This window comes from Dama dama, chromosome 14 (assembly GCF_033118175.1).
Source record: "Dama dama isolate Ldn47 chromosome 14, ASM3311817v1, whole genome shotgun sequence".
NCBI lineage: Eukaryota > Metazoa > Chordata > Mammalia > Artiodactyla > Cervidae > Dama > Dama dama.
In genome coordinates, this window is record NC_083694.1 from 41,812,382 (window position 1) to 41,836,235 (window position 23,854).

At 41.4% G+C, this 23,854-nt stretch overlaps 2 protein-coding genes across 4 annotated transcripts in view; one reads left to right on the forward strand and one right to left on the reverse strand.

Moving 5' to 3' along the window:
* RERE (arginine-glutamic acid dipeptide repeats) overlaps positions 1-23,854 on the forward strand; it is a 408,498-nt gene that overhangs the window by 55,911 nt on the left and 328,733 nt on the right. The gene's annotated exons all lie outside the window — the stretch shown is intronic.
* LOC133069626 (putative monooxygenase p33MONOX) lies at positions 56-1,048 on the reverse strand. The gene has a single exon (XM_061161232.1). The coding sequence runs from the start codon at positions 905-907 to the stop codon at positions 56-58; it is 852 nt and encodes a 283-aa protein (XP_061017215.1). The 5' UTR covers positions 908-1,048.

A 23,854-nucleotide genomic window follows, 5' to 3' on the forward strand; every position in this document is an offset into this window, starting at 1 on the left:
GGTAAAGGGAGCTGGGCTTGACACCCTCGATGCAGCGTCCCTGGGACAGAAAGCTCTAGAAGCCAGTGGGTGTGAGAACATTCAGGTCGCGGGGCTTGAGGCTGTGGGCCCGCGGCAGCTGTCTCGTCCCTTCCGTCACCGGGATGTCCATCTTGGGCGGCTTGGACGCTGCTGGCTCCTCCCTGCTCCGGGCGGCTTGTGCGCGCATCACTTCCATTGGAGAAGGCTTCTGAGCTCCTTGGTAGGCCTGGATGGCAAAGCCTCCTGACTCAGACTTCTGGAGTGATCTTGGTCCAAAGAGGCTCCATTTATCGGTTGAGCTTCTGTCTTTATCCCCGCTTCCAGAATCCATGGTGCTAAGACTGGGGCCAGATAAGGCTGTGGAAGAACCAGAAGTGAACCAGCCTCTGGTCTTCTGCTTAGGAGAGGCCTGGGGACTGCTGCTGGGGGTGGACTGCATGGAGGCTGGCTGCCTCTCCTCTCTTGCTCCACTCTGGAGCTTTAGTTTGTGGAGTGCTTCTGCCACTCGAAGGTACTTGGTCTCCTCAGTGGTGAGGCCCTTGTGAGGGGTGTAGCCAGCATCTCGCAGCCCTGCCTGTTGCTCAAAACGCTGAATGCTCTCCTGGGTCTGTTTTGTGATCAAAGAGCTCATGATGACATGGGTAGCTTTGGCCTTCACCACAGGGGCCTTCTCACTGTCGCTGGCCGACAGCGGGGCCAGGGCTCGCGGGGAGACGCCGGGCTCTCCCTCCTCCACCTTGGCGAGGTGCTGATACTTGCGCTCTGGAATCACTGGCTTCCAGGGGATGCTGCCCATGTCCGATGGAGGAGGAGTCATGGGCGTAGGGTCCTCGAGGGCATCATCATAGCTGAATGCCCGGCAGTACATCCTGATGGGCAGGGACATCTTGCCTAGAGGCCCACTAGGCTCAAGAGCAGAGAGAGGATGTGACGATTAGGCCGACAGACAGGTATCAGTGAGGAACACTGTCCAGCTGCTGCAAATTAGCAAAACTGCTCAGGAAGAGTCCATCCATTCCAGAGGTTCTTTCCGTCCGCCGCCGCGGAGCTGCCTGCCATCCGAGCTCCGGGACTAAAGAGGCTCCAAAGACCGACGTCTCTCAAAAGGTTGTTGTGCAGTCCGGATCCAAGCCATGGTGTGAGCGGCGCTGTGCCTGAAGTGACACAGAACGTCCCAGACGCCAACCTGGGAGGGAGAACAGGATACCAGCGGCTGGCAGCCTCCCTGATAAACTCTCCTCCCTGACAGATTTTTATCCTGGATAGGAAGGGATCAGCTGAGCCAAACTAACCAGGTTAGCATAATTTTAAGTTTGTTATCATTCAGGAATCCTGGCCAGAAACGTGGAATTTGCCCATCTCTCTCCTGCCCTCTCAATTCTCTGTCAGAGACGTTTGCAGGGAGGGGCCAAGTAATGAAAACATGCTTCCAATCAGAGAACTGCCTTCATTGCTGTGTTGCTATTTATCTGGAAATAAAATGACTCTGCTGTTTTTTAATTAAACAAAAACAAAACAGTAAATTACATGTGGTCAAGGCTGATTGCTCCTGAAATCCTGGGCTGCTAATTTGTGTTGACCCTGGCAGGGGCAGCACATTGAGAACCAAGACCAACTAAGGCGTGTGGTTTCTCTGGGTGCTCCAGGGTAGGAGAATTCTTTGTTCTTACTGTTTTACCTGTTCATAGTAGCTGAAGGAGTGCGTATTATGAGAAAATAAAAGAATCGAATTCTAGTTGAATCAGTAGTATTTTATTAATGCTCTCTTAGTCCCCCTGTCCACTGTCTTGTGTGATGATCTTTTGTCTGAAGAAATCTTATGGAGAAGAGTTTTTTTCTTTTCTCCTTGGGAACAATCCTGACCTTAGGTATTGTTAGGAAACTGAGTTTGTCTTGGGATCCTCCCAATTCCTTTTATGTGACCTTCTTACTTCACCCATCAGCCCAAAGCCACTGTCCCTACCCCAACTTGATGCTGGCAGCTTGTTGCCTTATATCTACCTGCGTACCTCGCAGGCCTCCACATGGCAGCTTTTCCACCTCAGCTTCTGGAGATCAGATTTGAGGGCTTGGTATTTTCTGCTCTCAGTCATCTGGTTGAACCGTTACACATTCAGATGTCTTACCTGTAACTTCCAGAATTATTCGCAGTAAGTGTTAGTCACTCAGTCATGTCTGACTCTTTGCAACCCCATGGTCTGTAGCCTGCCAGGCTCCTCTGTCCATGGAATTTTCCAGGTAAGAATACTGATGTGGGTTGCCATTTCCTTCTCCAGGGGAATTTCACGACCTAAGGATTGAACCCGGGTCTCTTGCATTCCAAGCAGATAGATTCTTGACTGTATGAGCCACCAGGTATCAGTAAAATAAGGTATAAATAAATAATAGGCTGCCCTCACTGCATCCCTTCTCTGTAACCAGCGCTGTCCTATGCTTCCTGACAGTGTGTTAGGACATTTATCATTGTGACAAGACTGGGAAGGAGATACTGTTATTTCTTCATTTTACAGATGAAGAAACCAAGGCAGAGTAGTCATTTATTTATTTTAATATTTTTTATTGAAGGATAATTGACTTTACAGAATTCTGTTGTTTTCTATCAAATCTCAACATGAATCAGCCATAGGTATACATATATCCCCTGCCTTTTGAACCTCCGTCCCATCTCCCTCCCCAACCCAGAGAGTAGTAATTTAAATAGAGTTATCGCGGTGGTAAGTAGGTAGTTGAGCAGGGGTTCAGACCCTGGCAGTTGGGATCCGTAGACCCAACGCTGCATCCCTGTGCTGAGCTGCCATGTCAGTGTGCATGGATTTTGAATTGGTGGAGTTACAGTTGTCGAGGTGACAACTGTGTGTATATTAAATGTGTGTGTTAGGGAGGGATAGGAAGAGAGGTGTGGAGGCTTTTTGCTTTCTCTTCTTCTCTTTAGGCTGCCCAGTGTTGCCTGAGATCATTTTTCCCCCACAATTTTCCTGCTTGTCCTACTTTCTTTCCTTCATATTCTTCTAAATATCTGGTTAAGAGAACGTTTGATTTAAAGACTTTATATAATTTTGAGCAATATGCTTAACCTCTTCCAACCATGGCTGCCTGATTTCTAAAATGGGCGTAACAGTAATACCTACTTTTAGGATGCAGTAAGGAGCAAGTGAGAAGATTGAAACAAAGTGCTTGGTTCAGTTCCAGGCACATCTTAACTGTTGTGGTGGTGGGCGGAGGTGGGGTTGCTGGATGTTTGTAAGCAAGGGCTGCTTGAATGTCTGTATCTTTCAGGGTTAATGGGAAATGGTCCTGATGGGCAGCAGAAGGCCTCCTCTTTCAGGAAGTGTGCTCAGGTATTTCAGGCACTTCAGAGCACCTTTTATTGGAGACAGACATCACTGATCATTGCTTTTGAAATGATATGTTCAGTATTATAGTAGCTTGACATACTGTGAAGGAAAAACTTACTTGAGGGCATTCCATAGTTGATAAGTAATAGAGATTAATTTCAGAGGGAATAGGAAAAAAGCAGGTTGATTATGCATATGAAAATATATAAAGTCACATCAAGAGAAGAGGATTCAGAATATGAAAGAAAAATTGTTTTTATGTGGTGACAATGGCCAGTTTTCCCAGTCTCCAGTTAAATAATATTAAGTTTGCCTTTGCCAGAAACCTTAAAATAGCAAGTATTTCTCAGTGTTACAGATAAGTGAGAAAACACCTTTATAGCAAAAGCAATTTTGTAAAATATGTCTTTATTCTTACTTCTGGATACTTAAAAAATTATTTTTTTAAATTGGTTTCAAAAGGAAGGTTTCTAAGCAAGCTTTCTTGGGCTGTGTTAATATCACAGCTAATATTTGTGACCTTTTTCCACTGAGAAATAAAGGTGTTATTTAAAAGAAACTCCCCAAATTAAATGAGACCTTAAAATCCTAATTATTCATAATTCTAAAGCATTCAGTAGTATTCTTTAACAATGAAAATCTCTGACATTTTTTCCCCTGTTTAATGTAGCCATTAATCCTGAAAGCATGGAGGATCACAAATGTTGGCAGATAATATAGAAAAGATGTGTAGGAAGAATTATATGAAAAGCACAGACTGAGTATATCTTTTCTACAGTCCAGTTTGCAGACTGTATTCCTGTTTTAAATGTTTAAGTTTTCTGTCCTCTGTCTTTCTCCTTGTCTCCTAGCCCCACTGTCTTTCAATAATGTATGCATATATTAATCAGTATTTAAATTCAGTTTTGAAAAATGAAATTAAATTATTATTTGTCCTCTTCCCACTCCTGCTGCCCCCAGATACTCTTACAGTGGGAAAGCCTTATTGGTAATTGGCGTGACATCGTCTTAGTATTTTTTTCTTTCCTTCTATTATATATAGCTTTTGGCAGTTATAGAAGGTTTCCACAGAATCCACTGCTCTGGGGAAATTCCCTGGGGTGACTGACTGATGGATCCTGGTTGCACAGTTACACTGATCTGTGGGCTGTGAGCCGCATGAAGCTGGGGCTCCCGCACCCATCACTGTGTTCCCAGCTTGAGGCTTTTCTGTGCTGTTTCTTGGCAGTTTACTCAAAGAAACATTTGTTACGTTTCTGTCTATTTGGTGCCTACATAGTTTCAGCTGTCAGAGGCAAGGAAAACAGTATCCTAAGATTCTGTGCCTAACCATAGCATGTATTTGTAGCAACTTAAGGCATTTGATAGAAGAAATTATGTGATTCTAGCAGTAGGTAAAATATATCTTTGTTCCAACTCTACTTTTAGAGGCAGTATTTATATATTATTAAAAAGTCCGTGCTGTTTAATGTGAGCTAGTCAGTGGCCAGGGTGTGATTATATTTGGTGGCTAAAATTAAAGTTTTATGGCAAAAAGGGGAAGAGAAGGTAGAATTATACAAACCAGAGGCTGAGCCTGCTAGGTCACCATGACTGTTTGTAGATGACCACTGCAACCTCAATGAATGGGTGTTTTTCTTGTTATGATCCCTGATAGGAAAGTATTTTGTTTAGCCCTAAAGTATTTTTCTTTTTTAAGTCCTTGGCTTGTGAGGAGGGAATGTTATTTTGAGAGTAGGTATTTTGATGGCACAAAATGATGTAACATTTTAGAGTTTAATTGGACTATTTAGTAGTTCTGAAAGGGACTAGGGTTGGTTAGTGTGGAAACTTAAAACCACAAAAGCTAATTTGTCATTTAGTATTATACTGGAGTAAATTCAGCATTGTACATTCCCTGACAAGAAATCTCAGGCATTGGCAGACTCATTTTTGTCAGTCAGCTGTCATAGAATTCTGAAGTTAAAGAAGATCAAATACTAAAGCTAAACTGGCAGTGTGGGTAAGAATGAGCTGCTTTAGTTAAATTCTTTGCAGATGTTAACAGTTGTATAAAGGAATGTTGCAAACTTACCTGATTGAAGTGATTGTTCACCATTATTAGGGTCTTTTTTGGATACCAGTGGCATTTCATAGTTAGAGAAAGAAGACTATAGTGGCAGAGTGTTGAAAAGGCCAAAAGGGTAGAGGAGTAGGACAACATGCTAGGAGTAGGATGGTGATGATGCTCAGAGAAGGGAAGTATATAATTTACTGATAGAGGATAGAAGCAAGACCTATCTGGGCAGTTTTGAGTCCAGAATCCAAGCCCTTAACCACGACCTGAATGGACAAGAAGCCCCTGAAAAAGCCTGAACACTGCTCACTAAAAGAATGCTTGTTGGTTCTTGAAACACCACTAGGGTTCTGGCTCTCCCCTGGGTTGTAGAGGCAGCACTGTGCCCCTTTGGTCTGCTCAGTCATCGTCTCTCACTGGACCTGCAGCATTCATTCATTCTTTCATCAGATCTGTATCAACTAATGACCGTGTGTATGCCCAGTGTGGCTCTAGGAGTGCTGGCCTCCTTGAAACCCTCCAGTGTTCCACTTTAGTCCCTCTGAAACCCATTCTTGATGCAATGAGAGTGATTTCAGAAATATAGATCACATCAGTCTCTTACTTAAAACCCGTTAGGTATTCCTTATCCCACTGGGCGTAAAATCTAGATTTCTTCTTGTGGCCATATCCAGATGCTGGCATAGTTGGCTCTTCCAAGTCTTTGATGTAATCTCTGACCACTCTCTACTTTGCTCCCACTCTGTTAGCTTCAGCTACATTGGCCTCCTGTCTGCTTTGTTGTTTCAGAAACCGGCAAGCTGACTCACCCTGGGTATATTGTGTTTATCCTAACCCCTGTCTGGAATGCTTTTACGTAAGGTTTTTGTTGTTTGCCTTCCCTATATGATTGAGGCCCTCCTTCAGCATTACTCCTTTAGGGAGGCCCCCCCAGCCCCCAGCCTAACCTAGCCCGTCATGCTACATCACCTTGTTGTTCAGTTGGTCAGTCACGTCTGACTCTTTACAGCCCCGTGAACCGAAGCATGCCAGGCTTCCTTGTCCTTCACTCTCTCCCAGAGTTTGCTCAGACTCATGTGTGTTGAGTCGGTTATGCCATGCAGCCATCTCATCCTCTGCTGCCCTCTTCTCCTCTTGCCTTCACCCTTTTGCAACATCAAGGGCTTTTCCCATGAGTCAGCTCTTTGCATCAGGTGGCCAGAGTATTGGAGTTTCAGCATCAATCCTTCCAATGAATATTCAGGGTTGATTTTCTTTTACTGTTTATTATTTTCAAGTCATTTATTGTCTGAAATTATGTTGTTTGCTTACTTACTTATATATTGCTTGACCCCCTCCTCTGACTGTAAGTTCCATAAAAAAATTATCTGGGATTGAGTACCTCGTGCCAGGTATATTTCTCAAAAAATAGTAAGCTCTCAAGAAGTGTTTTGACAGTGAATAAACTTACAATGATCTCCTCCGTGTATCTCTTGTTAGAGTCAGCTGCTAGAGTGGAGTTGTTAGTAATGAGCTGGTTGGGAGCATTGGTTCTGGGTTTTTAATCTTGACACCATTTACTAACTGTGTGACCTAGGACATGTGTGACATTCTCCTTAAATCCTCCAAATTTCAAATTCCATATCCCAAAGTTGTGATGAATAATAATTATATCCTTTTCATGGGGTTTCTGTGATGCTTACAGGAGTAGATGATTAAGTAGTAGTTGTTATTATTCAGTTGCTAAGTCATGTCTGACTTTTTGTGGACCCCATGGACTGCAGCACTCCAGGCTCCCCTGTCCTTCTTCTCCTTTAGTTTGCTCAAAGTAAAACAGTACCTGGCTTCCCTAGTGGCTCAGACAGTAAAGAATCTGCTTGCAATGCAGGAGACCCGGGTTGGTCCCTGGGTCGGGAAGATCCCCTGGAGAAGGAAATGGCTACCCACTCCAGTATTTTTGTCTGGAGAATCCCATGGACAGAGGAGCCTGGCGGGGTTTGTGTGTGTGTGTGTGTGTGTGTGTTAGTTGCTTAGTTGTGTTCAACTCTTTGAGACCCCATGCACTGTGGCCTGCTAGGCTCCTCTGTCCATGGAATTCTCCAGACAAGAACACTGGAGTGGGTTGCTGTTTCCTCCTCCAGCGGATCTTCCCAACCCAGGGATCAAACTCATTGCAGGTGGATTCTTTACCATCTGAGCCACCAGGGAAGCCCACCAGGGTTGCATATAGTAGATACTCAAGAAATCAGACATAAATATCATAGATTGATTTCTCTTTCTTTCCTAACTTGTAACTGGTAACAAAAATAATGGATTTTTAAAAAGACAAACATTTTCTGGCCTGAGCCAGTCTCTTAACAGGTCTTCTGCTCCTAAGACAACCTCTCCTTCCCAACCCCACCTCACCCAATGCATACACACTGTTTTCACAACACTGCACGCAGTGGTCTTTTAAAAACCTGAGGCAGATCTTGTGCCTCCTTTGCATGAGTCTCTGCAATAGCCTGACTTGGTAACTCATTAAAAACCAGCATCCTTAGAATGGCATCCAGCCCTTACACCCTCATCCCTACCCATCACGCTTGTGCACTCCCCATACTGACTTTCTTGCTGCTCTGTCTTCCTTCTGCCCTGAGCGCTGTTAATTATAGCTCAGGTCATGATTACAACTTGTATTAGTTGTTGGTTGACAGGTTGCTGTGTTGGTTACTGTGTTGGTTGACAGGTGGCAGAAATCAACCACAGACAAAAAAGGTTGTGAAATTTGTGTAATCTGGAAGTTTGGTGGGGGAACCTGGATGGATCCAGTGATTCAGAGAAGCAATGAGAATCTCTCCTCCCTCATCTTATTCCTGTTTTCCTCTGTGTTAGCTTCACTCTCACTAGGCTTTCCTCACATTGTAGCGGAGCTGACTACCTGCAGCTCCCAGTAGCCAGAGGACTCAGGAAAAAGAGATGATTGTTTTTCCTGGTTCTAGTAAAAGTTCTAGGGGCAGTTCCAGGTGGACCTGCTCGGGACACGGGCTCATTCCTGCACCAGTCGTGGTGGCCTGGAGGGTTTAGCACCCTGACTGGCCCTCCCTGTTTCTACCTAAACTCCGTATTATTAAGTCCACAAAAGAGAAAGAGATTTTTTTCTTAGAAAGAGGCAGGAGGAAGGTAGACAAACAAAAACTATCATCAGACTGTTATTTGACATGACAGAGATACAATCTGTTTCAATAGAAGTACAACCAAAGTACCATCATAATGCTCAGGAAACTATAGATAATCCTGATTGTGAGGATCAAAGGAATCATCTTCCCAGAGATGTCATTTAAACTGGGCCTTTCAAAAGTAAGAGATGTTGAAAAATAAGGCAAGAAGAGAAATGTGCTTTATGTGGTGGGAAAGTGTGGATGCCAAGATGAGGCAGTTGGAACACAGAGAAGTAATGTCTGAGACCAGAAGTTTTATCCTTAAAAGAGAGCCAAGGAGTTCAGACTTCAGTCAGTGGAAGGTGGAAGCTGGTAGAGGAGTGATTTCGTCAGACTTGTGTTTGCAGTGGGTTTAGCCAGGTGATCAGGAGGGCTGAACCAGGCCAGCTAGTGTGATATAGAAGGGGGGGTGGGGACAAGCTGGAAGACATTTGGGAGATAGAAACGAAAATACTTAGTAATAGCTGGACATGCCATGTATCAGTAGTTGGGGAAATATCATCCTGTCAATAATTATAACAACGTAGGGTGAGCCATCAACAGTACCGTTGATTAAAAAAAAAAACAGTCAAGTTGTTCTAATATGTGGTGTCTGTTGTCTGGCACCTGGGTGATTTAAAAGAATTTCCGTTTCAGACTATGTACATTTTTCGCATTGATACTGTGATTCCTATTTATTTTGTCTCAGCTGGATTTTAAAAGTCTTCTAGTGTGGAGGCCGTATGTTTTATTTCCTTTGTCTCTTCCCACAGAACTCCGTATAGAATTGTTCATTTGGTTTCCTTAAATATTGAATATAAATGTGTTAACCCCTACTTCTGTGTTTCTTTGTTTTATTTTATTGCTCCATTAAAATCTGAAAATGATTCTTGACTAAATAAATATTGTGGGCTATTTGTTCACTCTATATTCTGCACCCCCCACCTTTATTTGGGGCCATACGACGGGGCATGGGGGATCATAGTTCCTTGACCAGGGATTGAACTCGAGTCACTGCATTGAACACACCGAGTTTTAACCAATGGACCACCAGAGAATCCTTCTTATTTACTTAAAAAATAATTTTATTTATTTATTATTTTTTTGGCTGTGCTGGGTCTTCATTGCTGCCCAGTCTTTTCTTTAGCTACAGTGAGCAGGGGCGACTTACTCTTCGTTGTAGAGCATGGGCTGTAGAGTCCGTGGACTCAGCAGTTGTGGCTCCCAGGCTCTAGAGCACAGGCTCAATAGTTGTGGTGCACAGGGTTAGTTGCTTCAAGGCATGTGGGATCTTCCTGGACCAGGGATTGAACCTGTGTTTCCTGGCTGGCAGGTGGAGTTGTTACCACCAGGGAAGCCCCTCCCTATTTTGTTTTAATGGCCAAGTGGCACACCCAGTAGTCTAATTTTCTCCATCAGAGTTAGTTGATTCAAAATGTACCCATTAACAATACAATGTGCAGGACTTTAGGTAATGAGAGTATTTACGAACGCAGCTACCAAGTCTTTAGTGTTTATAAAGAGTTGTAATATCAAGAGAGTTGTATCTGGAGGAAAAATTCTGTCACAAACAAATATAAGGCCAGGATTCTCTGTATAGTTAGTCTGGACCTTGTAAAGTTATGAGAGGTATGATGTAATATCCCTAACTAGCCATATGTAATTTACATTTTCCACTTCAGGGTTTTTTTCTCATGATAAAGCAGAACAGAATTCGTTGCTTTTTGTTAAAATGTACTTGAGACAGTGATTTTTGGGTGCAGTTTGAGGAGCAGTTTAATTTGTAAAGTCCTCTGGTCTTTAAGTTAAGGAGAATCACCTCTTAAATATATGTCCATTTCCACTTGGAGAGCTTTTCATTTCCCACTTCAGTATATTAAGATCAATTTGTGTTTTCATTTATTCAACCAATATCTGTTGAGTACCTACTGTGTTTCAGGAGCTGAGGAAGCAGAGTTGAATAAAATAAAAACATTGTTTTATTTCTAAATAAACAGAAAACAGCAATGAACAAAGGAGTACAGACATGTTTTTGATGGTAATAAGAGCTGTGGAGAAAAAAAGGGCTGGAAACGGAAAAGGGAGTGCTAGGGTTTGGTTGAGGGTGTGGTAATGGTGGGTTTGAAGAGTGGCTGGTTGGAAGAGGTATTTGAACAAAGAAGTGAGTCATGCAGATGCCTGAGGAAAGAGCATTCTTGCTAGAGAGAATAGCTCTGAAGTCTTTTGTATTTCATCTTGATGGATCGGCTTTCCTTGATTAGGCTATGGATGCACGTATTAAGAAACTTTATAGAAGATGAAATACATCAGTTGGTGTAAAATAGTTAAAAACAATGACATGAATGTATGTCATTGGTAGATACTTGAATCCTTGTTATTTTGGACTAAGAATTAAAACTATGTGTGGAGTGTGTGGGCATGCGCACCCTTGCTGCATGTGTGAAGGTTTTACCAAGGCAGCCTTAGTGATTATACTGTGGAGTGTTCCCCCAGAGGAGGTCCTGATTGGTCATTTGAGCTCAGCAGCCAGCCCGTGTTCATTATGCTTTTGCTGTTAGAATGATACTGTACTGAGTACTGAGGACTGAGTACAGGGTTGGGGGATGGAAAAGTACAAATATTCTGCTCTGGTTGGCCAGACTGTCGTCTGTATAAATAGAGGAAACATCCTTCATAGTGGTGAAATAATTTGATATTCCAATTTGCCTCTATGGCTTTTGCTCCTTATGGCCCCCATCAAGGTTTTGGAGAGTCATCAGAGAGATTCCCTTTTGGAGTGGGTGTCAGAGAAGGCCTAGTTTTGATTTCAGATGGATTGAAAGTGCTTGAGAAGACTGTTTACATTGCATAATGATTCTAGAACTATGGTTGGGTAAACAAGTTACTGAAAAGGAATATGATGTATTGATTTTCTACTGTGGAAGCATGATGTGCTAGGAATGTTGTGTTGTAATATTTGATTTTCATTATTGGGTGTAAATAAACTGAATCCTTTGATATACACACTACATTGGAATTGCACTGCTCACTTTGAAAACTAACAGTGTTTTCCCTTACTTTATACAATATAGCCATACCAATTTCTGTTACAGCTGGTTGAATTAGGTTTTTTTTCCCCCCCAAGAGGAATAGACTTTATTTTTTACTTAGTTGTTAAGCATGTAACAAAGGCATTTTCTCATGCTTGGAATGATATATGGGCAGTCTTATCACGTGTACACTGATCAGCATGTCAGGTATAATGTCAAAACCAAAATCTTTTCCTTTTAAACTATTATTCACATCATAAGCTCATCTTCCTACTTCATTCAGGATTCATTAACTGAACTGATTTTCATTGAGTGCCTGCTTTGTCCTATACATCTCTTTGTGATCACTGGTAAGGAAGAAAATTTTTCTTTTTTGGTCTTTGTAGAAATAAAAGTATGAAAGATAGTTAACAGTTACAGTAATGTTCAGTGTGTGTTCTGAATATGGAAGAAGGTTCTGTTGGGTGTACTTCGCAGAAGCACCTGGCTTGGAGCAGGAAGCATCTAAGCTGAGACCTGAAAAAGGACTGAGCAGTGGGTGTGGCAGCATGGGGACAAAGGAAGGCTTTTCCAGGGAGAGGAAGCTGCCCAGACGCAAAGCAAAGTGACCAAACAGGATCTCCTCACATGGCAAACAACAAAAAGTTCCTATTGTCAGAGCATGGAGTTTGAGAGGGAAAGATGCAGAGAATTTTCAAAACCATTACTGATTTTGGATCTCATCTTATAGACACTTGATAAATGCCTGAGAGGTTTTAGGCAGTGGATTGACAGAAGGATTTGCCCTTTACCAAAATCACAGTGGTTGCAGTTGCAGGAAAGAGAGAAGATATATCTGTGGTAGGAGGCTTATGGCTCCGATGGCATTGCTGGTAAGAGATGCTGTGATCCAGGACTGGGATATTGACAGTGGGAGTGGCGAGAAGCAGATGGATGTAAGAAAACGTAGAAAGTAGAACCTACAAGACTTGATTGAAGGAAGAATCAGAGATGCTCCTAGGTTTCCGGCTTGGGCCAGAATGGTGATGGTGGTGGTGGTACTTGTATCACCATCGCCACTTATCGCCACTTGTGCCACTTATCGCCACGCACCTTTAAGCTGTCCCTGAATGTGAACCCTCTAAATACTTTCCCTTGGCTAGCTGGCGAGGTGTTGAGAGAGAGACTGAAGGAGGAAGGAGTTGTATTTGCTGGCTCCAGGGCTGGCTCCTCTTGCCTGGCAGCCTCCTGCAGCCTGTGGGCTTCTTCACTGTCCAGGTTCTGGCTGCCTCCCAGACCCTCACCCCTGCCCCTCGGGTAGTGAGGTAGCAGAGTGCCTCCAGCTAAACAAGTTTCTTGGTCATTCTGAAGGATGGATTTCCAGAAGCTCTGCTGGATATGAGCCCTCTACAGCAAGGGCTCAGCCTTGCTGAGCTGCATCTCAGCCTGAGGACTGGGGGAGCTCTCCTGGGTGTCCTGTCTCAGCCCCAGAGGCAGTGGTGATGATGTATTGTGTTGTTTGTAAGATATGCGGTTGTATTTTTGTGCCATCTGTTCCTTTATTCTTTAGAATTCTTTTTACTTCTTACTGGCCAGTTTCTTATTACTTCAATCCTTTGTTGAATGAATAATTATTCTTTATTTGAAAAACTTTTCTTGTTCAAATTGGTATGTGGTTTCGTTCTGATTGGACTCTGGCTGATGGAGTGCTCTGATGTGATCCCAGCGAGAGGGACAGACAGGAAATTTGTTTTGGTTTGAGACATGCTAAATTTTGAGTACAGAACCCCTATGCAGAGATAGCCAAGAGCTGGTGGTATATATGGATTGTGGAGCTCTGGACAGAAGACTGCATTAGAGATTGTTCAGGGAGTATGTGAGGAGAGAGATGAAAGTAGGGCTCATGATAGAGTCCTGGAGATCACTGTCCTGATGCTGGTCAGATGAAGAGAAGCTATTATGGAGCCTGAGGAAGACTGGCCACAAAAATAGGAGAATAAGGCATCAGTGAAGGAGAGAATAGTTATCAGTGTTGACTGTTACTGGAAGGTCAAATAATAGAAGGAATGGAAATTGTCCAAAAATAGCAAAACTAGCAAAAGCATATGTAGCCTTCAAAGTATTTATTTGCTTGTTTATTTACAAAGTATCACTGGAAATTCCATCCAACTAAATTTACCAAGGGTGTTGGTTCCTGTTAGCATATATAGTGTGGATTCTGGAGCCTTGCTGCTTGGGTGAGAATGCCAGTTCCACCACTTACTAGCTGTGTAGATGGTTTATTACACCCTCTGCTCATATTCCATCTGTATGTAGATGAAATAATATCCTATTCCCAGGGCTGAAATGATACATTATTGTTCCTTGGGTTGTAGTGAGGGTGAGATGAGTTAATGTATGTAAAGCCCTGAGCACTGTGTCAGGCACACTTACCTTGCTGGGTGAGACTGGTATTGTTGGCGTGATGGGAGAGATGACCGGGACTCCAGGCTCTACCCTGAGGGCATGGGGAGTGGGAAGAGGCTTATTAATATTATACAGTGAGTGGTAGGTGTCCAGTGACGGCCTGAATAAGGTGCCAGAGGGATTCTGATGAGGAGTCCTGGAGGAAGTGAAGGCTCAGTTGGACCTTGAAGGGGTGTACTTTTGCCCTGCGACAGGGGGATGGCGGCTCTGAGCAGAGGGACCAGCATTGGCAATGGAGGAAGGAGAGTGCTTGAAGTACTGCAGTCCCCTAGCAGGGGGTTCCGGGCTAGCCCTGGTATAGAGGTGGGTGATAACAGGGGTGGACATAACACCCTCAGAATAGGTGTCCAGTTCACATCCCTATTTTCCATAGTGTTTCTCACTCTTGTTTCTAGGTTTATTACTCATTGCTTTTTAAAAAATTTTATTTCTGCTGAACCATTGGTAGTTTACAACAATCTAAAACTATTTAAGACATTTATTTGGTGCCAGGATTTCACAGAGGCTTTTCTCTGACTATGAGCTTTTTTTTTTTTTTGGACTATGAGCTTTGAGTGTTGTAAGTTGAAGTGTTCTGGAAGGGAAATTGGGATATTTCAACTAGTGCCACTTAATTGGATTTTACTCTCAAGATTGAATAATTTTGCCTGATTCCTGGACATTGCTAAAGCTCACAACTGTTTCTAGTTCACATGGGTTTTCTTTACCTGCAGTTCTTTTTGCAAATTTCAATAACTGAATAGATATAAGTTCCTCAAAATTATATGACTACTCTTTTAAGAACTTACATTTTCAGAGATTTAGGAAATACTAATGATTAATTTTGGATTCACGGGAGGGAAAAAAAGTCTTTTCCCAAAGTTTGTGAATATTTGGTCCTACCAAAGCACCGTCCTGAGATAAACCGGGTGTAATATGTTGGAGAAGACTCTTGAGAGTCCCTTGGACTGCAAGGAGATCCAACCAGTCCATCCTGAAGGAGATCAGTCCTGGGTGTTCATTGGAAGGACTGATGCTGAAGCTGAAACTCCAATATTATTGGCCACCTCATGCGAAGAGTTGACTCATTGGAAAAGACCTTGATGCTGGGAGGGATTGGGGGCAGGAGGAGAAGGGGACGAGAGAGGATGAGGTGGCTGGATGGCATCTCCGACTCGATGGGCATGAGTTTGAGTAAACTCCGGGAGTTGGTGATGGACAGGGAGGCCTGGTGTGCTGCGATTCATGGGGTCGCAAAGAGTCAGACACGACTGAGCGATTGAACTGAACTGAACTGAATATTTTCATGCAGACCCTTACTACAAACAGCAAAACCCAGCTAACAACATATGAGCATATTTTCTATGGAAAGATTAGAAGATGCATCGTTGGCTATTTTTTTTTGCCCCCTGTAGAAAGAAGAGTTAAATCAGTCTTCATTGGGTAGGACTTTGGGAATTATACAGGAAGAAATCTAATAAGGAAAGATGTCAAGCTGTGACCCTTGGACAACTTTTGTTTTTGTTTTCCCCTTGCTTCACTTAGATGTAGCCTATAGTGAAGTTTGTTTTTGGTGAAGACGAAGTGTTTTTGTAAACAAGTGTTGAGAGACCAAAGAAAAGACTCTTGGGACAGTTTTACTTTGCTTAACTATTCCTTGTATAAAATAACAGAAGTTGAATTGTGATTCTTCTGATAATTACCTCTTTTACTTCTTTGAGATACAAACCAAGGGCAAGAGCAATTTCTAGGTTATTATATTTTTGGAATTATTTCATGTACTCAGTCACTAAGTCATGTCCTACTCTTTGCAACCCTATGGACTGTAGCCCACCAGGATCCTCTGTCCATAGAATTTTCCAGGCAAGAATACTGGTGTGGGTTGCCATTTTATATTGGTGATTTATTGAAAAGTTGAAAGAAAAATATACTCATTTTAGGAACAGGTATAAATTTGATGTTGAAATATAGAAGAATCGAAAGAATTAAATAGTGAACACCTCATACCTACCACTTAGATTCTGCAGTTGCATTTTATTGTATGATTAGCTTTCTGTATTTTGTGGCTTCTACATTTGAGGTTTCAACCAACTATGGAAATATTCAAAATATTTGGAAAATAATTCCATAAAGTTCTCACCCAGCAGCTATTTAAACAGCATTTACATTATATAAATATTAATGAATAATCTAGAGATTAAAAGTATACAGGATGTGTGTAGATTGTATACAAATACTGTGCCATTTTATTTAAGGGATTTGGTTAAGTCCTGAGGATACCAAGGAACATCTATTTGCTATATAATATGCATTTACTATATTTACTGTACTGTAATCATATATCCTCTATTCTTACCTTTATTTGTGTTGAAGAATTATCATAGCAGCATTACAGCAAAAGTTCCAAATACAGGCTAATAGTTAAATGAACATGGTATACCCATACAGTGGAATTCTATGTAGCAGTTAAAAAGAATGAGGTACTTTGTGTACCCTAACTTGAAACAACCTCCAGGATAAATGAAGTTAACAAAAAGGTTGTGAAAGGCTATGTGAAACATACTACTATTTATTTGTATAGGGGAAAAAGATATTTATACTTATCCAGAAAGCTTAAACAAGAAGCTGATAAAAATGAGTATATGTCTGGCAGCCCCCTACAGTTTTATGTATATGTGTGTGTGTGTGTGTGTGTGTGTGTGTGTATATGTACATATATATATATGTATATGAAACTATTACCTGCTTATATTAACTTAAATTTTATGTGCCTCCCTCACATATTTTCAGGATGTCAAGATGTTAGATTTTAGGCAGTGACAAAAATTGGGGCTTCCCAGATGGCTCATCAGGTAAAGAATCTGCCTGCAGTGCAGGAGACACAGGAGATGTGGGTTCCATCCCTGGGTTGGGACGATCCCCTGGAAGAGGAAATGGCAACCTACTCCAGTATTCTTGTCTGGGAAATTCCATGGACAGAGGAGCCTGGTGGGCTACAATCTATGAGGTTGAAAGGACTTGGACATGACTGAGCATGCATGCATAATAATAATAAACAACAATTGCAGCCAGACAGCTCAAGTTTGAATTCCTGCTCTGTGGTATATGTGTAGTATAAATTCAACTGTCAATCAAACAAAAATAGTAATACTTGTTATAGAGTTATGAAGAAGTTTAAGCTTAGGTCACCCATGTAAAGTGCCTAATATAAGCACAGGGACTTGCACACAGTGCTCGACAACCAATAAATATTAGATATTATCAAGAAGTGTACAATTTTATAGGCAAGGCAAAGAATAAATTTAGTTATTTTATATAGATGCTTCTATGGGGATATAAGTGAAAGGGAAATCAGAGCAGGCTATATAAAGAAGGTATTTTGTAAAGCTTAAAAAGTTGAGAGTAAGATAAATTCAGGTAGCCATTCCAAATATAAGTTCTCTTTATACAAACGTAAAAACCAGAATGAGTGAGTTGAAAACTAGTAGTCCTTAATGGCTTGAACCAGTCTAGGGTATGAGAGGGGAAATGGCAGATGCTGATGATAATGATGCTGCTGCTGACACTAACCTTTATCAAGCACTTCGGTAAGGTCCTGGTCTCAGTGCTTTTTATGTTTTAATTTAATCCCTGTAGTAACCATGATATTGGTCCTGGAGTTAACCTGATATTACTGATGAGGAGACTGAGGCAGGGAGGTAAAGTTACTTGCCAAGATCATATAAAATCATGAGACCATGGTTGTGTGTACCTGTTACTCATTCTGCCCATGACTCTAGTGGCTAGGAATAGGGCAGACCTTGAACAGTGTTTGAATTCACTATAATAAACTTTGGGAAACTATTGAAGGATAGTTCTAAGCAGTAAGGTGAAACTCTTCAGATTTGTGCTTGAGAATGAACAGCAGTGATTTAGGGGAGATGTTGAAAGTTTTGCTCATCTTTTCTTTCCCTTCTCCTTCCATCCCATATCCTTTATGTTCTGAAGAAATTGTACTGTAAATTGTAGTACTTCAGGAAAACTGGAGAAGCTCTTTAAACTGATCTTCACTTTGTTAATGAATGTGGAAATAGTTTTAAGATTTCTCCAGCTGTTTCAGAATAAAGATAAGGATGAAAAATAACACATCCTATTATGTACATATTTTGGGTTAAGCACCTGTATTATCAATTTTTGTGTAAGAGATAACCCCTAAACAGCAGCTTAAAACAGCCTTCAGTGTTATTATTTCACACATTATTTTGGGGTCAGGAATTTGGGAGTGGTTTACCTGGGTGATTGTGGCTTGTGGTCTCTTCTGAGGTTGGAAGACTTGACTGGAGCTGGAGGATCTGGTTTCAACATTGCTTACTGTCCTAGCTGGCAAATTTCTGCTGGCTTTTGGCAGAAGTCTTAGTTCCTTGCCATTTGCAACCTCTTCATAGGGCTGCTTGAGTGTCCTCATAATATTCCAGAGGTAGGGATCTAAGAAAGAAGAAGCTGCAATGTCTTTTATGACCTAGCCTAGACATAATAATTTCTCCAACATTGCATTGATTATTTGTGTGCTCAGTTGCTCGTTGTGTCCAACTCTTCACGACCCAATGGACTGTAGCCTGCCAGGCTTCTCTGTCCATGGAATTCCTAGGCAAGAATATCAGAGTGGGTTGCCATTTCCTTGTCCAGGGGATCTTCCCAACCCAGGGATCGAACCCAAGTTTCTTGCATTGGCAGGTGAATTCTTTACCACTGCACTACCTGGGAACCCCTATTTAGATCAGCTTTATTTAGTTATTGGGTGACATCATACACAGGTGTGAATACCAGAAGGCAGAGGTCAGTGGGAGCCATTTTGTAAATAGACCACCATAGTTCCCATGAAAACATGATTGAATAGAATAGTAAAAGTTAGGACTTGATTAGGTAGACGAAAAGTTGCTAAACATTGTTTCTCTTCTGAGAACTGCAAATTAAAACCTTTCAGAAAGAATGGCTATCATCAAAAATACCACAAATAACAATTGTGAGGATGTGGAGAACAGGGAACCCTGGTTCACTGTTGATGGGAATGCGCAGCCACTGTGGAAAACAGTATGGAGCTTTCTCAAAAAATTAAAACTGGAACTACCATATGACCCAGCAACTCCACTCCTGGGTATTTATTTGGGAAAAAAACAACCCAAAAACACTAATTCAAAAAGATGCACCCCAATATTGATTAGCATTATTTACAATTGCCAAGCTATGGAAGCACCCTGTTTCCATCAGCAGACAAATGGGTTAAGAAGCTATGCCCCCCCAACCCCCGCCTCCCACTCCACGACACACACAGTATAGAATACTAAGCCATAAGAAGAGCAAAATTTTGCCATTTGCAACAGTCTGGATGGACTTGGAGGGTATTATGCTAAATGAAATAAGTAAGAGAAAGACACATACTGTGTGGTATCACTTGTGTGGAATCTGAAAAATAAAGCAACCTAGTGAATATAACAAAACGGAAACAGACTTTCACAGATACAGAGAACAAACTAATGGTTACCAGTGGGGAGAAGGCCAGGGGAGGGGCAAGTTAGGAGTAGAAGGTTAAGAGGTATAAGGTACTATGTATAAAATTAATAAGTTACGAGAATAGTACAACAAAGGGAATATTGCCAGTAATTTATAATAACTATAAGTGAACTATAACTTTTAAAAGTTGTGAATCACTGTGTTGTACACCTGAAACATATAATATTGTATACAAACTATATACCTCAATTAAAAAAAGGTAAGAACTTGAAGGAGCCCTATCCTGGTGGTTCCAAAGTGTGGACCTAGAATCTGCATCACTTGGGCTTCTTAAAAATGCGAAATCTGACCTGATGAATAAAGACTTAAAGTGATGCCCAGCACCTCATGTGAAGAGTTGACTCACTGGAAAAGACCCTGATGCTAGGAGGGATTAGGGGCAGGAGGAGAAGGGGATGACAGAGGATGAGATGGTTGGATGGTATCACCGACTCAATGGACGTGAGTTTGAGTAAACTCCGGGAGTTGGTGATGGACAGGGAGGCCTGGCGTGCTGCGATTCATGGGGTTGCAAAGAATTGGACACGACTGAGCGACTGAACTGAACTGAACAATTTTTTAAAAAATAGACTTTATATTTTAGAACAGTTTTATTTGATTTATAGAAAAATGGAGCTGATAGTATAAGGGAATTCTCTTACATAGTCTGGGCACCGTGTGCACTCACACAGAGGTTTTCCAATATCTTGCATTAGTGTGGTGGTATATTTGTTACAGTTAATAAACCAATATTGATAACACTAGTATTAACTAAAGCACGTAGTTTACATAAAGACTCACATTTACTGTTGTATAGTTCTGTGTGTGTGTGTGCATGTGCACATGCACACACACACGTGCTCAGTCATGTCTGACTCTTTGCAACCCCATGGACTGCGGCCCGCCAGGCTTTTCTCTCCATGGGATTTTCCAGGCAAGAGTACTGGAATGGGTTGCCATTTCCTACTCCAGAGGATCTTCCTGACCCAGGGATTGAACCCATGTCTCTTACGTCTCCTGAATTGGCATGCAGATTCTTTACCACTAGTGCTACTTGGGAAACCCCATAGTTCTATAGGTTTTGACAAATGCATAATGCCATGTATCCACCATTAGGTTATGCAGAATAGTTTCACTGCCCTAACTCCCCTGAGCTTCACTTATTCATCTCCCTCTTTTCCTCCCTTGAACATTTGGCAACCAGTGGTCTTTTTACATTCTATAGTTGATCCCTTTCCAGAATGTCCTATAGTTGGAATCACTCAGTATATAACCTTTCAGACTGTCTTCTTTCACTTAGCAGTATGCATGTAACCTTGCTCCATGTTTTGAGTTGTGTGTGTATGTATGTGTGTGTACTCGTTTCTTTTTATTGCTGAATAACGGTCCATCATATGGATGTATCACGGTTTGCTTATACCTTCAGCAGTTGATTGCATTTCAGGTTTTGGTGATTACAGCTAAAGCAACTGTAAATATCTGTGCACAGATTTTTATGTGAACATGTTTTCAAGTCAGCTGGATACATACCTAGGAGTGCAGTTGTGGAATTATGTGGTAAGATTGTATTTAGCTATATAAAAAATAGCCATGCTGTTTTTAATGTTTGCTGTAATGTAGGTAAAGGTGAAAGGTATTTTAGCCTCTGGTAGTTTTCTTGATTTTTTTCTCTGCTCTGCTCTCTTTGGGTTTCCCTAAGAATTCCTTCTTAAATAGACCCTGTCCTGAAGCTCTAAGCCACTGTTATTTATACTGAAACCCAGTTGATTTGGTGGTAACGGATTGGGGAGAGGAAACATTCTATAATCTTATGTTAATCTGATTTTTAGTGGATCCTAAATTCATGGTCTGTGACCTTCAGAAGTTTCTTAGCCTTTTTCCCCTCCTCTTATGTTAAGACCAGAAGGTGAGAGGGAGTTGACAGGAGTTGACTAGTTGCCTTTGCTCTGGTATCCCTTAGAGAACAGGACAGGCGTTTGTTATAGAGAATGCACTGGGCTATTTCAAAATGGCCCAAATTACTAGAGGATTTTTCTTTAGTCTTCATGGCATTTGGTTCCATCACTTTATGGCAAATAGAAGGGGAAAATCTGGAAGCAGTGACAGATTTTATTTTCTTGGGCTGCAAGTAACTGCTAACAGTGCCTGCAGCCATGAAATTAAGACTGTCTTTGGAAGAAAAGCTATGACAGACCTAGACAGCATATTAAAAAGCAGAGGCATCACTTTGTCAAAAAAGGTCCATATAGTCAAAGGTATGGTTTTTTTCAGTAGTCAGGTATGGATGTGAGAGCTGGGCAATAAAACAGGCTGAGCGCTGAAGAACTGATGCTTTTGAACTGTGTTGTTGAAGACTTTTTTAAAGAGTCCCTTGGACTGCAGGGAAATCAAACCAGTCAATCCTAAAGGAAATCAACCCTGAATATTCATTGAAAGGGCTGATGCTAAAGCTCCTTTATTTTGGCCACCTGATGTGAAGAGCCTACTCATTGGAAAAAATCCTGATGCTGGGAAAGATTGAAGGCAAAAGGAGAAGGGGATGGCAGAGTGTGAGATGGTTGGATAGCATCACCGACTCAATGGACATCAGATTGAGCAAACTCCAGAAGATAGTAGTGGACAAAGGAGCCTGGTGCACTATTGTCCATGGGGTTGGAAAGAGTTGGACATGACTTTGCAACTGAACAACAACAAAATTTTTAGTATGGAGTAGATAGCAGCTCTAATCCTTTTTTCTGCAATCCAGCCCCTTTCCTGCACTTGTGCACATGACATACTTCTTAACATCTGTCTGGAAAAGACTCGGAATATTTGTTCTAGGCCAGAAATTGACAGGGCCAGATAATATTTTAGCCTTTGCAGGCCATGTGATCTCCATTGCAACTACTGAGCTCTGTTCTTCTAATGAGAAAGCAGCCAACAATATGCAGTATTTAGACAAATGGATATGTCTGTGTTCCAGTAAAACTTTATTTTCAAAAACAGGCTCTGTTCCAGAGCTTATAGAAATTGTATTTTCATTTTTATATCCCAAAGGAGGCTATTATTAGTTACTGGATTGGAGCCCCTGGATAATTTTTATTAGATTACTTTCAAATGTAATAAGTTATAGTAGATATTTTGTTGTGGAACATTGCATCTTAATTTTGGGTTTTTTAATACATACATTTATGATGTTGAAAAGATACAGATTTTTTTTTCTTGAAGGTTTGAGTAGGGTTGCTACCTTATGGCCTTGTGAGAATCTAGATTAAAACAAGGAAAAACAAAACAAAACCCAGCCCCCAGTTATTTACTGTAACAGCTGAGACAATCTATACTACTAGTGGTGAACGGTGAAGCATGTCTTTTAATAAGTTATTAAAGGATATTAGAAACTCTCAAGTTATGGTGTGTTATAGGTGCCCACAGAGTTATTAGGTTAGAAGGATGGTTTTAATTTACTTGGAGTCCTTGGTGTAGGTTGCTTCTTGCATGCTTAGAAAATGTGGATATTGGTGTTTGTGCTTTGCAGCTGATATGGATCTTGGTTGCCACAGCTTCTCATTAGCTCCTTAAGATCCCTTTAGGGCTCTGGTTGCTTGGCTAGAGAAAGGGCAAGAATTGCTGGGAGTTGAGGACAGATGCAAACTGAGAAGCAGTTCCAGGGAGCACTGGCTATGTGGGACCAAGGTTTGTATGCTGTGTCAAAGGCGTGAACTTCAAGTTTTGCTAAAGAGAACTCCTGGTAACTGGGCTAACTAGTATATGCTACACATCATCTTTGTTTTAGAAATCTCTGCAATTGGGATTAATTAAAAATTTAAAAATGTAAATTATAAAATTCTATTTTGGATTCTTTGCTGTTCTTTACTGACCTTTAATAATGGTGGTAATTGAAATAGTATAGGTTTTAGTAAAGACTACTACCAATCCATTAAAAAAAAAGTCTGTGGTATTGGAATACTGAAAGCTTGCTTTATTAGAAGGGTCGAATGGTTAGAATTTCATTATTACTAGTTTAAAAAGAATATCACAAGGAGACTCTAGAGGGCAGTATAATTCAGCTTGTTCATGCTTCTGGTGTTGAGCTTTGGAAAAGTAATCCATGTGTTCTGAAATCTTTCCCCACCACACTGTGTTCCAATTTGGTAGAATGTGAGTTTTGGAAACAATTCTCCCAGAGGTTTGGCTTAGAGAATATAATATATCATAATTATTGGCCCTAGAGAATATCTGTGCTTGGTTTAAAGCATATTGGCTTAAAAAAAACTGAAATTCTCTTACTGATTCAACTAAATTGAATTGAATTTGCTTTTCAGGCAT

Coding starts and splice junctions, on each gene's coding strand:
- LOC133069626 (XM_061161232.1), bottom strand. CDS start 907: ATGTCCCTGCCCATCAGGATGTACTGCCGGGCATTCAGCTATGATGAT.